This window comes from Plectropomus leopardus, chromosome 11, assembly GCF_026936395.1.
Source record: "Plectropomus leopardus strain MGB_pleo_1.0 chromosome 11, ASM2693639v1, whole genome shotgun sequence".
Lineage (NCBI taxonomy): Eukaryota > Metazoa > Chordata > Actinopteri > Perciformes > Serranidae > Plectropomus > Plectropomus leopardus.
The window spans coordinates 34,627,886-34,643,613 of NC_142186.1; the positions used below are offsets into that span (position 1 = coordinate 34,627,886).

Genomic DNA, 15,728 nt, shown 5'->3' on the forward strand with positions numbered 1-15,728 from the left:
CTGTTCAGATTAGACATTTGGGGAGCAATTAAACGATAGCTGTGAAGTGTTTTTGGAGAACGTAATCAGTCTGAAAATTCATCCTTGACAAACCAACAGTATGTAATCAGCGTGGAAGTGGAACAGACTTCAGCACTTGACTCGATGCTTATAGTTCACTTCATCATGAAATGAAGAGGAATATCAGCAGTCTCTGAATCCTCCTCAGATGGATATAAATGGATATTTCGGCTGTAAAACATTCATCATTCTGAGAGAGCGGCTTTTTCTTTTCAGTCCCATCATGCAGTGCTGCCTGCAGGCTGGCATTACATCATATCTCTGATTATCGGAGCAGACAGGTTTGACACCCATTGGTGCTGATTGGTGGAGTTGATTGCAGGCTCTAAATTCATGAAACACCATTGATCGGGGAGGAAGACGCTTCAGCCAAACAACTGTAACAACCCTCCAAAAAAACTGGGCTCAGCAGAAGGTTTCAGCAACAACCAGCAGACAGTGGATATATGATGCATGTCAGAGGATTTCAAGTACAGAGAGGCTGTGCATCCTTTTAGATATTCCTGTCAATACACTAAATACTGGCCAGCAGATGGTGATGCAATCTGCTTGTGTTGACAGGAACCTCGACTGAGTGTCAACCATTTTGTGATCTGGAGTGTGAGTGCAGATTTTCACAATATTCTGCTTGGATTCAAGTCTGCATATCACACAACATGCAACTCCTATTCTTTTAAACAACTTTAATGCAAAAAAAATGTAAATTAACCAAATATTGGACAAATTATTATTTACCTATGTGAGGTGTTGTTAGGGTCAGGATTTTGATTAAATCCAAATTATTTTCATGATTTCTGAGAGGATTTTTGTTCAGTATTCCAGATGTATTTCTAGATACTGGACAGGACAACGCCCAAAAACTAGCCAGAAATTAAGTTTAAAAAAAAAAAAGAAAAAGAAAAAACAAAGAAGCAGCAACAATAAAAACAAGAACTGATCCCCCAAAAATACTGAAATAAAAAACAAAAACAAAAAAAACCCCAACAACAACAACAAAATGTTTTTTGGAACATGATTTTAAATAAATATTTATAATAATTATGAATGTAATTTTCTGGACATTTTTTACTAGTTTTTTTTTTAATTTCCCTTTGAAAAAAAGGTAGGTCTTTTCTTTTTCTTCCTAAATTAATGTAATTTAAAGGTAAATTAGAGGATTCAATAAAATAAACACAAAAAACCTTTTCTCTATACTTATATTTTATTAATTTTCACCGCACATGTTCAGGGAAACACATGTCAATATGGATTTGTTACATGAATATCTATTGCACTATAGATATCTGATTTTTTTAAAAATACATGTTATGAGATGGCATTCGACTGGCATGGCACCAATATAAATCTCTTTTTTTAATAATAGAGTTTGGCATGTTACTTTCAAAATTAGATATATCAAGACACAGAATTGTGGGCACACATCATGTACAGTACTTGACACTCAAAAACCCCAGAGCAAACAAAACAGCCACCCGCCTCTCTCTCTGTCGATTGGTTTACAGCAGATAGCGTGATCCATTAAATTGGTTTCCTGAAGGCAAATCAAGAGCTTGCTTTGAAGGAGATTAGCTTTTATCGGACGGGCTGACGATGACGGATGTGAGTGAGTGATAACTGAATTTTGATAAAGCAGCTGTGTGGATATCCATATCAAAGCAAGGACTTGAACACATAGGAGATTTGTAGACGGTGAGCGTTGGTAAATGCTTTAAATGCTATAAATCTTAATTCCACGCATTTGCTGGAAGAGTGTTGATATTAAAGGAAAGCCTTGTGGGTTTGAGGATGATGAGGGGGTAAAGTGCTGAATGATGAAAGCTTGAGTCCACCTGCCGGAGGAGCAGAGAGGAAATACAATCAGCTCTGCACAGCAACAACTGTCTGAGCACATTTTACACTCTGTGGCACGAGATCAGCCCTCCTGCTGAGGAAACACACCTACTGTATGCCCTAAATCGATACTTTAACACAGACTCTCTGCTCTTTCATCTGCACAATGAATACATATAAATTTTGAATGCATTCAAAATTAATCAGAGAGACTGTCACCTCTGTCCTTAAGGTCGGGTTATGTTTGGGCAACTAAAAAGTATTTATTTAAACTATGACTGTGATCTTTTCCAGACCAGCTGCCAGAAATATATGGCGGCGTTGTACATTTCTTCAATCCACATATACGTAACATTCATAGGTATCATATAACATTTCTATAAGGACTTAATTTATTAGCTGACTTTTTCATCGAGAAGTGGAGGGGATGGTGGATGGTGTGTCACAAGGCGGATTTCCATTAACCCTCAAACTGCAGAAATTTAAATTGCGAATAGAAAATATGGCTGATGGAAATACATCAATTGCGAAAAAGCCCCCATTTATCGCAAAAAAAGTTTTCAAGCTCCCATGAAGTGGTATTTCAGGCAATTTGAAAAAAGCTATATTCTGCAAAACTGCAATGGAAACACTTTTTTGGCTTTTCTAGGTCACATGATGCTATGGCTACGCGTTGGTCGGTAGGAACTGGCTCCCTCATGATGCAGCAGGAGCTACAATAGCTGTTATTGCATCACATAACTCTTCAAAAGTTGAGGGCATCATCTGGAAGTTTTGAATCCACAATTTCTCTGTGAAATCGTGGACTATCACCTCCCAGAAATCCCTTATATGTGGCCACTCCCACGTGTAAGGGGCTCGCCTTTCCACTTGTATAACTCACCTATGTGGCCTTAGATTGTAAATAATGAAATAAACCTGAAAATGTTTTGAACATCCATGGCCAAGCTTCCCTTTATGTTATTGTGAGATGAGAAGTCGCATAACATCACTCAGTGGAAAGCGGTCATCTCGCAGATGTGTTTGAAATTTTGAAAATAACGCTTACATTTTGTGCAAAACTGTAATGGAAACTAGCCCAACCTGCACAAAAGTATGTTGAATGATGGTACACATATGCACAGTATGTGATTTTGGACGCAGCACAGGAGTGTTTGCCTGACTGGCCCCTCCTCTCATATTGGTTGGTGATATCAGCTTTCTGATCACAGCGAAACAATCACAGCATTATAGATATATAGCATAAAGGAGGTTATAGTTGTGTATGTTAAGTTAACGTTTAGCCAAAGGTCTCTGTCTTACGAGCCTCGACTAAATGTTTACCAGCACTTAACCTGTGGCTGGTGTTCTCCACACTGGCGGCGACACAAAGACAGTATGCATGTTTGACCTGCACACAAAGTATGTGTATGTGGGTTTGACCGACACACGCTCAGGAGTTTACGATTACGCCAAGTGAGGAGCGAAAGGACTCTGTCGGTGAACATAAGAAGGAGGATGAGTTGGCTCAACATAGCTTTGTTGCATCATGTTTTCTTTACTTGGCACAGTCAGTCGCCCGCGTCAGTGCAATGAAGATAGCGAGCAGATCCCCCAGCAGCAACACACAACCGGGCTGAGTGAGAAACGCGACAGCACCTCGACATTTCCACAGCCGAGAACACGCTCGCCGCTCATATCCCTGACGGTGTAAAATAAATTCTTTAATATGGTGCATGACGAGCCGGCTCTATTGTCTTATTAGCTATTAATGACATCTCTGCCACTGTGGAAGGCAGATTTATGTAACACTACTGAATGATAATTCTCAAAGCTCTGGAGAACATGCTAATCCACTGCATAATTCATCACAGCACAAGCCTCCTTTTCCAGTCAGCTGATCAGTATTCAGAAGGTTTGGCTTTACTTTTTTTGGCATTTCAAGACTGTTGAACTGCAGCTACAGTCACGCAACTCTCATTTCACATTCAGCTTAAAACTGCCCTCTTAGTCTTCATAAAGTTTGTTATTAGAGACGAGTTTATGGGATGATGCTGCGGACTGCTCTCGGTTGTGGCTGCTGCTGCACATCAGCGGAGCATCATGCTGGAATCTGTCAAGCTTTTTGTTTCACAGCATCGAGATCTGACAAAAAAAAAAAAAAATTCTTGCCTAATTGCACTGATGTCCCTGGGGAAAGAGGCAAAGCAGTCAATGGTTACATATCAAATTCAGACTATGGCAGAAGAACCCAAACGATCAGGACAAAATGTCACGTACAGAGGCAGCAATGGTAGAAATCAGCAGCTGCGGAGCAATAAAATACAGAACACACTTCACAGATCTAAATACAAGCCTTTTTTTTTTTTTTTTCCTCCAAGCAAACTATAAAATGCAAGCCTAATATGCAGTTTCCGTTTAGCTTCATTTGCCCTCATGAGTATGTAAGTGTGTGTTTATTGAAATTGCTATAGCGCAACACCTTGTTCACATCTTTACGCATTGTCGGGTTGACAGAAATTGGGTGTCATTTGCAGCAGATTAGCTCTTGTTGTCGCTCTCCGCTCTGTTTCCTAAAAACTGACGGACTCTCGGGATTTTGCACTGCTGCAGACGTACCCAGAATAAGCAAAAAGGTCACTGCTATTTCACATGACTTGCAACCACCGTCTCTCCACAACAAAACTAGATCCAGATTTCAAAACTTTCAGGTCAATTGAGGTGAATTTAATTTGTGTTTTGCTCCTAACTGCAATATATTAAGTGACTTCTCTTCCAAAGGAGCTGTAGTCGATGTTGTGTTTTACACATCCTGTAAGAGCGAGTGTTTTGTTTCCGATGCTCTGGGGAGGAGGAAAGACGATGGCATGTAAAAAGGAAAAACAGCGGACAAAGCTGTGAACAAGGCGTAATAACGATGTCTGATACCATCTGATAAAAAGATGCAAGAAACTGCCTCGTCTGAGGAGGAGGTGCTGAGACACAGTGATGTTCGAGAATGAGCTCTTGCCCATCCGCCTACTTCCTGTCAAAAAGCTGACACTTCCTCCCAGCGATGTTGTCAGACTCAGCTGCACTAATTATAGCGCCAAGTCCGACCGAGGCTGCAGTATTCTGCCTCGACTGCAAAATTGTGCTTAGGAGTTTATGTCCCAGAAGTGTTAAGGCTTTTGAAATCTCAATACCAGACATTTTTCTAAGTACTAATGAGCTATACCAATGAAGTTTATCGAGATGAATGATTAGATGAGGAGCGGTATTAAAGGTTTATATATTCACAAATAAGCACAGTCAAGTCAATTTGAAAATAAGTAGAGAAATGGTAAAAAGAATTGGCCTGGTATTGGTGTTTTTTTGCCCAACTCATACGATATGTTTTGAGTCAGAGAGGAAAAGTTCGCAAAGCACCTAAAGATGGTTGAATTGAGTTCGAGACATCAACTCATGGATTCCTGTTAACTTTAATCTGATTGTTAATGAATGTATTTTCCAGTTCTGGTCTTGTTAAGACAGGTGTAGCTGCAGGTATTTCGCTTTATGCAAAAAATACAGAATTTAATCGTCTAGACTCACTAAAAATTGATTTGGAAAAAAAGGTTTCATCATCCAACCCAACCACGTCCTTCGATGCTCTGCGAACCTCACCTCCTAACAGAGGCTCCTTGTCGCTCTGTCATTGGGAGCCAGTAAGGATGAGGGGTTAGCATTAGCGGTAGCTGCGGTTAATGGAGCCACAGGGTAGCCATGGCGAGCAGGAGCGATGGCCCCAAGATGGAGGCCAGGGAGGCGGCCAGGAGCCTGCCGTCGTTCCTCAGCCTGAAGGAGATCACTTCAACCTTGAACCCGTCCTCGGTGGCCATACAGCGGAACACGCCATCCCTCAGAGGCGTGTCAACAACCGGCCCCAGGACGCAGAAGTCCCCAGAGAAGATGCAGGGATAGTTCTTGACACAGTTGTCTTTCTCCCAGCGGTAGGTGGCGTGGAAAGAGTGCACTGGGCAAGGGAGGAAGATGGTGGTGTTGGACTGCACCAACACCTCTTTAGGGGAAGTGCGACGCTGCTTCAGAGCTGAAGGGACAAAGAAATAAAAAAAAATTCGGCATGGCAAGGCAATTATTATATGATTAGAAAACACATGTCATGCACAGAAGTAGATTCAAGGTGCTGAGAGAAGAAGGACAACATAATACCAAAGAACAGCTCAACTCAAAGTTAAAACAATAGAATTAAAAAGAGATATATGGAACAGTAAAAGCAAAAATAATTTAAAAGACTTGCAATAAAATAATGATACTAAGGCCTTTAGATTAAAAAAAATGTTTAGTTAAAAGTGCTTCACTATAAAAGGTCTTTATAGATAGATAAAACTTGTCACTGTATCCATAGGCAGGATACAGTGGCATCAGTGACACAACTGGAAATAAATGCATGGTTCACATCAGATCTCTTAAGGAGATAGCCGTCCCTGCAGAGGGGGGTATTTTGTCATGATTAGTTGAGGTTAGAACTGGGTTTTGAGCTTTGAAAACAGGGCAAGCCATGATGTAAAAAAAGAAACCCTCCCTGTGGGTTTTTGGACTCTGCTCAATTATATGATAATCATCTTTTTACTGTAGCTGCTCAGAAAGGTTCCTATTTTGGTTTAATTAAGATACACAGAGAGAGTGGGAGAGAGCAGATAAGGGCTCACCAGCAGCTTCCCCACAAACCGAGGAGTTTGAATGGTCCAGATTCTGAATGAGTGTCCTGTTGGAAAATAATAGAGACGACAAATTAGCGGCATTAAATCGTTTCACAAATGGCTCATGAGCCTCCACATCAACCCACTGTTAGAAGCAAATTAAAACATGCAGAAACAAATCATTCAACAATGTCAGGGGGGAGAAGGAGGCAGGAGTCAGGGGCTCATTACGGCACATGATTGATTTTCATATTCTCCCTTAAAATTGGAAATGCACAAGATCCATTAAAGCCGAAGCCATTTACTAACACAGTGAAACACAGTGTTCGCTCTGCATGCATTTCTGATGATCTCCAAGTTGTTCTTTGAACTGCATTTTAACCCTTTGAATCCTGGAGCAATGTCACTTTTCTTGTGCTGCTTTCAGAGGCCGATCACAAGTATTTAAACCTTTGAACCATGAGCAAATTGGTGCATTTTATTTTCAGAAACACAGGAAAAACGAATGAGTAACTACTTCACAAATAGCAAGGAATTTAAAAAAAAAAAAAAAACTAGGGAAAAATGTCTAGGGAAAAAAATAGGGAAAAACCATAATTTATAATTATCATTATTCATTTTTTCATTGCCTTGTTCCCATGTTTTTGGAGGAAATGCAGCCAATTTCCTCAGGTTCCAAAGGGTTAAGTGTATTCAATCACCTCATGGCCACAGTTAGAACATGGTCAATCTTAAACTGCAGATCTCAGATCAGGCTGAACTGATTCAGATTTTTTTTTCCTCCTCTCCTCACATGTAAAAACAGCCAACAGCTCTGCAGCAGTGACATCATATCTAATCCTACCCAGTGGTGACGTTGTATCCAGGTGGGATAGCGATGCACTTCCTCCTGGCCCGATCCCAACCGCAGTATGGATCCCTGGAAAGGATGCACTCCCTGCACGTGTCGCCATAGCGACCGCAGTCTGCCAGTGGCAGTCGCTGGACCTCCATCGCTGTACCGACATACAGGTGTCCCTTTGGAGGAAGAAATTACTCAGTATTACTGGAATAAATCTTCTAGTGCATTTTTATTATTCAGAACTGCACACTTTTACGAGAATAATTACGAGTAGTCACTGTATCTTCATATTTATTGTAGCTGAAACAGCTATCAAACCAACATGAAAAAAAACCCAACTAGAACCCAATATGAGGAATTTCTATTATCCTTGATATTTAATATTTCATCAGTGATAATATTATCCCAAATGAATGATTTAACAGCCTCATCCATTAAATAAAACATTATTCTTTTCTTACTTTCAGATTTGTTCATACACCAATTCTTTTTGTTTAAAACATCAAGTGTCACGGTAAAATCACAGTAGTAGTACATTATGGCGATGCTGCAGCGACTATCACGCTACCTTAACATCGCAGAGAGCACTGAATCCTGATTAAACACCACTAATTAATAGTCATACTTCATTTATTTGGTAGTGTGAGCTTGCCCTGTGAGACCATCCTGATGACGTAAACTCAACATTCTGTTTCGCTCTCTGTATCAGTGTGAACCTGCTGCCGCCTGGCCTTGTGTCCAGAAATTAAAATCCAATCTGGGCCAATCAGGGATTTGTGCAGTCGTTCAACACGTAAGCAGCCAATCAGGGACTGCATTGCAGCTGATGACGTAAAATGCTTGAAGTCTCGCGGCTCCTGAAGCAACAAGTGCTAACTCTAAAATTAGCACAGCAATAAGTGACGTTACTGCAGAAATAGAGTCTATAACAGCAATTAAACAAGGACAAGAGGATGCAGTTTAGTTTTTGGAGGAAAAGACGTTTTTGTTGTTTCTCTGACTAAATTTTGCAAAAGCATGATTTATCAGCTGGCTCTGTTGGTGATGAAGATCGACTGTTACTGTCCAACTCCCAACATCTGTGCGTTGTAGCTTATGTCAAGATTGGCTGAATAATTTGTCTGTCAAGACAAGTATTCTGGCACACCGATAGTGTTTGGGGCGTCAGAGAGTCCAGACTGATACAGAGAGAGAAACACAATGTTGAGCTCACATCATCAGGATTACCAGGCTATATGACACACCCTGAAACCACAGTTTACCGTTATTCCTCCTACCTTTGGAGAGTCGATGGCCATGTTTAGAACGGGGCCCTCGTTGTGAAACAGAGAGTATTGAGATATGATGAAGACTTCCTCGCTGGTGTGAAGAACTTTGAGAACTTTGCCTTGGTCTGTAAGAGTAAAGAAGAAGACAGATTATGAGTGGGGTGCAGGGGTGGATCACAGATTTGCAGTTTTTAAACTCATCAAGTGCTCTCACACATAGAAAAGAAATCATCTGAGCTGTTTGTTAGAATATGTGAATTTTGGTGTCCTCTCTCTTTGCTGGAGTTAAGGCCCTTGTTGTCTGGTCCAAAATGTTTTATAAATACATGAATTTGACTTGGACAGCTTCCACTTTTAAGATAAGCTCCAAGGCCAAAGGCAAAGTGGTAGACTGGAGATTCAGAGACTTTTTTGAGCAGGCGTGTATGAAGCAGAGCCGCTCTGGAGAGAGAGAAATACTGTAACGGTACTTGTTTAACCTCAACCTTGGATGGAGCCAAAATCATTCTAGAAAGTAAACTACTGGCTGCAGTGATCCAATAGGGGAAGAGTGATACACAAACTGCTGATGGGAGGTTGAAGTTAAGAGTTTGAACTCTGTACAAGTTGTTGAATACATTTAGCTGCAATAAAAGAAAAAACTTTGGGATTTTGGATCAATCAAGTTTTGTTCCTGACTGAAATGATGGAGCATTCAATGTTCAGAAACTCTTAGTCCTGTCTTCAACTGGGATCTTTTCGAAGCAGCTAAAGATGAATGATTAGACACTCTGAACTGATGGAAAAGTGATTTTTCATAAACTAAATTGAATCATTTGTAAAAACTAACTGATCCCACAGTGAAATCAACTTTCAGCCTGCGGGCCAAATCTGCCCCTAGATAGGTTGCTGTGTGGCCCCAGGTATTTTATAATTCACAATAAAAATAAAGTGATTCACACGTGGAATTGTTATTGTACTTTTCGTATATAAGGTCCCAGGGTGCATAAAACAGCATCAAAATAGAGCTTGTTTATCAAAAAAAGCGCCAATTTCCTGCACCCCTTCACTGAGGTCCAAACAAAGTCCCTAATGTACTAGAAATGTCCTGATATCCTAGAAATGTCATAAAATCCGAGAAACACCCAAAACAAAACCTAAAATCCTAGAAATGTCCCCAAAATCCGAAAATTGTGCTAAAACTCTAGAAAGATCCTAAAATCCTAGAAACATCCAAAAATGTCATAAAGTCCTCGAAGCATCCTAAAACTATAGAAATGTCCTAAAATTCATAAAAGGTCCTGAAATTCCAGAAATGTCCTGAAATCCTTGAAACATCAAACAAAATAAAAAATAAAATTCATAGAATTGTCCTAAAACCCCAAAATCTTCCTTAAATCTGAGAAACGTCCTGGAATCTTACAAACATCCTAAAATCCTAGAAATGCCCTTAAATCGTTGAAATGTACCCAAATCCATGAACTGCCCTCATAAGATTCTAGAAATGTCCTACAATCCTACACACGTATTGGGCTGTTGAAACTGTCTCCTGGCTTTTAATCATTTTGCAGAAGTGCCCCCCCAAACAAATGCACTTTTAGTATCCGTTTCTTTTAGTATGAAGTGATTACAAACAAAGCATTCAAATAACTTAACAAGACCTCCAGCGGCATCAGGAGATACAGGCCAACTGTATGTTAACTGGTTTGCGCTTGTTTAATAAATGTATGTTGATGCATAGATGCACCACTGGAGCACATAATCTACAGACGTGACGCGCACCTTAATGTGCTTCCCGTTTTGTTGGGGCCCTGTGTCAAAATCTAGCCTGGAGACCCTCATTATCAGAGCTTCATGCTTACATGTTGCTAATATCTAAATTGATTCATGTTAAATCAGACCTGAGGGCAGATAGTGTTTCATTATAGGAAAACTGTGAAGCACAGAGTGTGGAGAGGAGACACCGGGAGGCTCGTCAGCTGATTGAGTTCACCTGGACCCTGAGGCTATAAGAGCTGCTCAGGTGTTCACTCTTCCTGCAGCTTACATCCACTCTGCCTGCCCTGTGTGCACTCTCCTTGTTTAATTATCTGAGCAAGTCTGCGACATGTAGAAACAGGCTGAAATTTCTCACTAATTGAACATTGTGCTTATAAATTACAGCAGTAGTGTTCCTCCTTCATCAGTTCTATTCAAGACTCGTGTTCCTGTGGCTGCTGCAGAAACCTGCTTCACAAATGTGTGTGATCAGAACGGGCAGAAAGGTCTTCACAGCTGACAGATACCCACCAATTAAGAGCTGCTGCATGAACACAACACTTTTGTTTTTGCTCTCATTTTTTTGCAGGTTTGAGTTAAAGCCATGAGACTCTTTTATGCTCTCAGTAGATATATATATATATATATATATATATATATATATATATATATATATATATATATACACTCAACTTTATTGTCAATAAATTCAATGAATAAATTAGTATGATTTATCACTGAAATAAGTGTAAGCTCAGCTAGCATATTTTGGTTCTTAATGTTGAATGGTACAAGGCACCATCTCAGTCAGCATTTAACTTTACAGGAACATTATTTGAAAAGATAAACATCCTTCTTTGAACATTAGATAAATGCTTTCTTTAAAACATTATTGCAACTTTTAGGTAAGATTAGCCAATGTTGTGGGAACGTTCCCTGCTAGCTGGGAGTCCAGCTTTACTCTCCTGTACTCGTTTTGTTTTTGAAGCTGAGTGAAAGAATTGAGTCTTTGCATGTGCCAGGAATGACAGCGTACTTGTGTTTGTGTTTTCAACATGGAAGAATAGTTTTCAGTTCTGCACACATGAACATACGGCAGTGCGTCTGTGTGAATATTTGCTCCAACTGTCATTCGGAGCAAATAAGTTTGCCTCATGAACTCAGTTTCCTGTTTTCAGCAAAAATCTCGTGAGCAGACTCGCAGACCTGCTGGAAGATGCCGCGCCTTCATTCAAATATGCACTGTCGGTCGATAGTGCTGTCTTGCATGCAGCTTGATTTCAAAAATGGAGGAGTCATTCCTGCAGCTGAGAGCCATCACTCCATTTGTGCAATAAGGCGTTACAGCAGCAGACAGCTGAGTGCAGCATCACTCTCACAGACTGTTTACAGGCTCTACTTCTTCATGGCCTCGTGCCTTTTTGGTGCATATTGTTTTAGTGGAGTGAAAGCCAGAGAAAATGTTCTCCCACAGTCACTTACTATTTGCATTTCCTTACTCATCGTATACTTCCTCTCCAAATAATGACTCGACAGCTTTAAAGGCTCCCTACAGAAAGATGTTGGGACTTGTTTAGTCTTTTGTCACGTCTGAGATTATTTTACCTCCCCAACTGTGAAAATGCGATTACAGTGATACCTTTTTATCTTACATCTTCATTTCCTGTGTGCTCCCTCCTTCCATGAGGCACTTTCTCATTTGTAATTAGGCAGGCAGCTCCTCGCTGTCACTTAGACTGCTTTTGTCCTCAAACTGTCTTGTCTCTTTTTCATAAACTTCAAATCTTCTTTTTTTCCTCTCTGTAGTCAAAGATAACTTTCCCAATTTCATCCAGTTTATTCTCCTATGATTCTTTAATCCTGTCTACAGCTATTTTCAGCTCTTTTATCACAACAGTGTATCAGTACAAAGATAGCAGCAAGACATTTGGAGGGGAGGAAAAGGTGACAATGCTGAACTCATGCAGCATCTGCTGAGAGAAACAGTTTTATTTACCCAGGGAGAGTTTGCTGAGAGCACAAAATATTTTACAGTAAGCACCTTACCTTCTTTTTTGCATCCATACAGCTGCACACACCCATTATATAAAAGGTCTGACTGTTGGACAGACGGCCAGCAGTCAGTATTCACATTTTTCGAGCTAAAGATTCAAACTAATCTTATTAATTAATATATTTTTTATTTAACCTTTATTTATCCAGGAATAATCCCACTGAGATTCACAATCTCTTTCCCTGAGACACTTGATGTGATGTTTAAATGACAGATTGTCCTGTAAGAAAAAAAAACAAACCCAGAAAAACCCCAAAAGACGAGAAATCTAACAAGAAATGGCTCAGAAATGGCAAGGAATTATTAAAAAGTTTCAAGAAAATTACCTGGAAATAAGAGCAAAAAGTAACCTATTTTAACCTCAAAAAGTGCTAAAAAATCAAAATAAAAATCTTCTTTTGTGTTGTGTTTAAAATATATAGTTAAAAGAATTGTATGTATATATATATATTTATATTCTGGGACATTTCCCCCCATTTTTTGATAATATCTATAATCCCCCACTCCCAGCTATTATTCATATCATTTCCTTGCCACCTTTAACTTTTTTTTCAGTTTGCAGAACATTTCTTGCCAAGTAGCTCATCATGTTTGTTCCTGAAAGAAATCAAACCAACTTTCTCAGGTATCAGAGCTTTAAATGCTGGTGAAAGGAATGTAGCACAAGAAAACTGATGTCGATCCAGGTGTTAAAGGGTTTAAGTAAAAATTTGATGTACATCATCAGCTTTCATCTTCGACCTTGAAAAGGACATCATTTTGGTTTTGTTTCAACTCAGAAAGATTCCTCTGAACAACATTAAAAGCAGATTGTTGCTCCTCAATCACACTTGCTAAAGAAGTAGTGTTGTACACACATAAAAATTAAATTTCGTATTGACAGCATCGTAGCTCAATATCCCTCCTCTGCAAGAAGCAGCATTTTAACACAGTCACTCACTTCTCAAACTCAGATTTTTTTTTTTTTTTTCGTGCTCCACCTCAGCCTGCCTCTCTAACCTTTAAGCTACTGCCACCTCGAATGTCACACAGTGTGAAAAGAAAATAGCTTCTGATCTGAAACATAAAGTCAACTTGAAACAAGTGTTGGGCTCTGACATTTCCTCCGACCCCGAGGGGAACTGGAAAAGTCTGAGCAGTTTTACTTCTTCTGGTGGTCAATCTGTCAGAGAGTTACTGAAGGAAGAGAAATCTTTCACTGCTGCCTGTTCTTTTGTAACATTTCCAACAATCTCTGGCCTCGGAGACTAACTGAGAGCCTGAGGAAATCTGGAGCAAAGGTCCACAACCTGTCACACCTCCTTTGCTGCTTTTTTTGCAAGTGACTCTTTAGGGTCCTGACACAACACGCTTACAATCTGACGTCTCCAGGCTGTTGAATTTCACTGGCCAACTGTAGATTTTACAATGTGTCCAGCACTGTTGGCTGCAGCTGACACCGGCCTGCAGAGCCTTGCAGTGAATCAGTGATTTCACAGATTCAGGTTTCTCCAGAGGCGTCACCTCTGACTTTGCTTTCCAAACACCCTGGGCTGAAGCATCACACATATAGAACGTTTTCTTCAGTTTTATTCTGAGCACATAACAAGTGTGTTTCAACAGACAGCAGTTTGTTTTTGTTCAATTATTTAGACTGTCGACGAGTTATTTCCACTCAATCAGGATCAGATAAATTTGGCTGGCTGTAGGCTGAAATCTTTTCAGTGTATATAGGTAGTTTGAGCATTCAGATGGTTTTTATTTAATGTTTTTGTTTGAATCCTTTTACTTGTGGATCTACCTTGTTTTAGGCAGCCCACTATCCCAGGAATGAGGTTCATGTCAGAACACATTTTATAGTCAGCACTGGATGCAGGACGTCATGTTCTTAATGTAGCAAAGCATATGTAAGGGTGAAGAGTTTGGGTTGCTGGACGGACATCTAACACATCCCGATTTAGCTTAACCTTAACCATACCAACATTTGCAAAATCAGCAATCTTTTCCGAACATTACCATTGTTGTGATTTGCAGATATTAGGTGTTTTGGGGCACAGAAACTTCTTCATATTTCTAAGAATCCCATGTAAGTTGTGCCCATACTGCTAGAACTAGCAACTGTTTTAATGCCTATTTCAGAATAGGTGTGTACGAAGTGTATTGTGATTGGTCGAACAAATGAGCCAATGCAGCACCGGCATCCACCATTTAAAAAGCCTGTTAGCCTTGTAAAAAACAGACAGTCCAGGCTTTACTGAGCATAAACACAACATTTTTTTGACTCTGGATAGATGAATAGATGGATGGATGGATTTTAACTCAAAGTGGAGGTGGCATTGCTGTTACATTCTCACTCCGAACTTGTTAATGCTGTTCGGTCAGGTGACCTTCCACATCAATCTATGATGTTTTAGGTATCCTTCCCACATCAAGCTATAATGTGCCGGGATGTCACTATAGAAATGAGGGATGACATCATGGTGGGATGATGCAACCCGTTAGTGTAATGTGAACACATGCACTTGTGGTGGAATCAAGTGCCATGGTCCATATGTTCACACAACAGTGTGGACTGTCACAATAGTTGGGATGAGGCACCAAAGTCACAGATGGTAGAGTGTAGAAAGTAGAAAACACACACACACACACACACACACACACACACACACAAGACGCAAACTCTGGACTCCGGCACGAAAGTGAGTTGTTTGTGTGACTCATCTCAGCCCACCCTGTGAGCGCACTCATGCTCCTTAATATTACGTGGTTACCCAACCTGCTCTCACTCTGAACTAGGAACGTCAAAGTTTAAGTGGCAGGGATAACTAAAACGTCAAAGCTTGACACGGAAGGTCACTGCCCGGCCGTCACTATGTGAGGACTTCGGAGTGAGACTGGGTTGGGCATTGCTCGCTGGCATACCGTCACTTCAGCGATCCCACTGAAGGTGTGAATACACAGCTTGTTCTCATTCCAAAGCTGTCAAAAACTGCCGCTGGAGTATTTGACAATGTCAGGACAGCTACTGGATGGTGTCAGCTTGAAACACTGCTGGTAACAATGTAATATAAAGAGCATGAAGGTCCCTATAGAGTGGGCGGGAGGGGCGGTGGATGAAACAAACAATCCCCAGACCTGATTGCAGTTTGAGTCTGGTCTTCACTTCCCGTCCGAATGTTTTGTTTTTTCTACACCTTACTGTGTGCCTCTTTTGCCTAGACCTAACCTTCTGTGCCAGCATGTGTGTTTGTTGATGTCCCTGCATTGGTTGCCATGTTCTTTTGTTGCCTAAACATAAC

The 15,728-nt window shown here is 40.4% G+C and overlaps 1 protein-coding gene across 1 annotated transcript in view; it reads right to left on the reverse strand.

Annotated features, from left to right (window-relative positions):
- Positions 1-1,242: 1,242 nt before the first annotated feature.
- The window catches only part of LOC121946308 (semaphorin-7A), a 53,009-nt gene continuing 38,523 nt past the window's right edge, over positions 1,243-15,728 (reverse strand). The window contains exons 11-14 of the mRNA XM_042490821.2: positions 8,670-8,785; positions 7,396-7,568; positions 6,561-6,616; positions 1,243-5,938 (exon numbers count right to left, since the gene is read on the reverse strand). Of these exons, the coding sequence (XP_042346755.1) occupies positions 5,592-5,938; positions 6,561-6,616; positions 7,396-7,568; positions 8,670-8,785 (692 nt within the window). The 3' untranslated portion in view covers positions 1,243-5,591. The remainder of the gene's footprint in view (positions 5,939-6,560; positions 6,617-7,395; positions 7,569-8,669; positions 8,786-15,728) is intronic.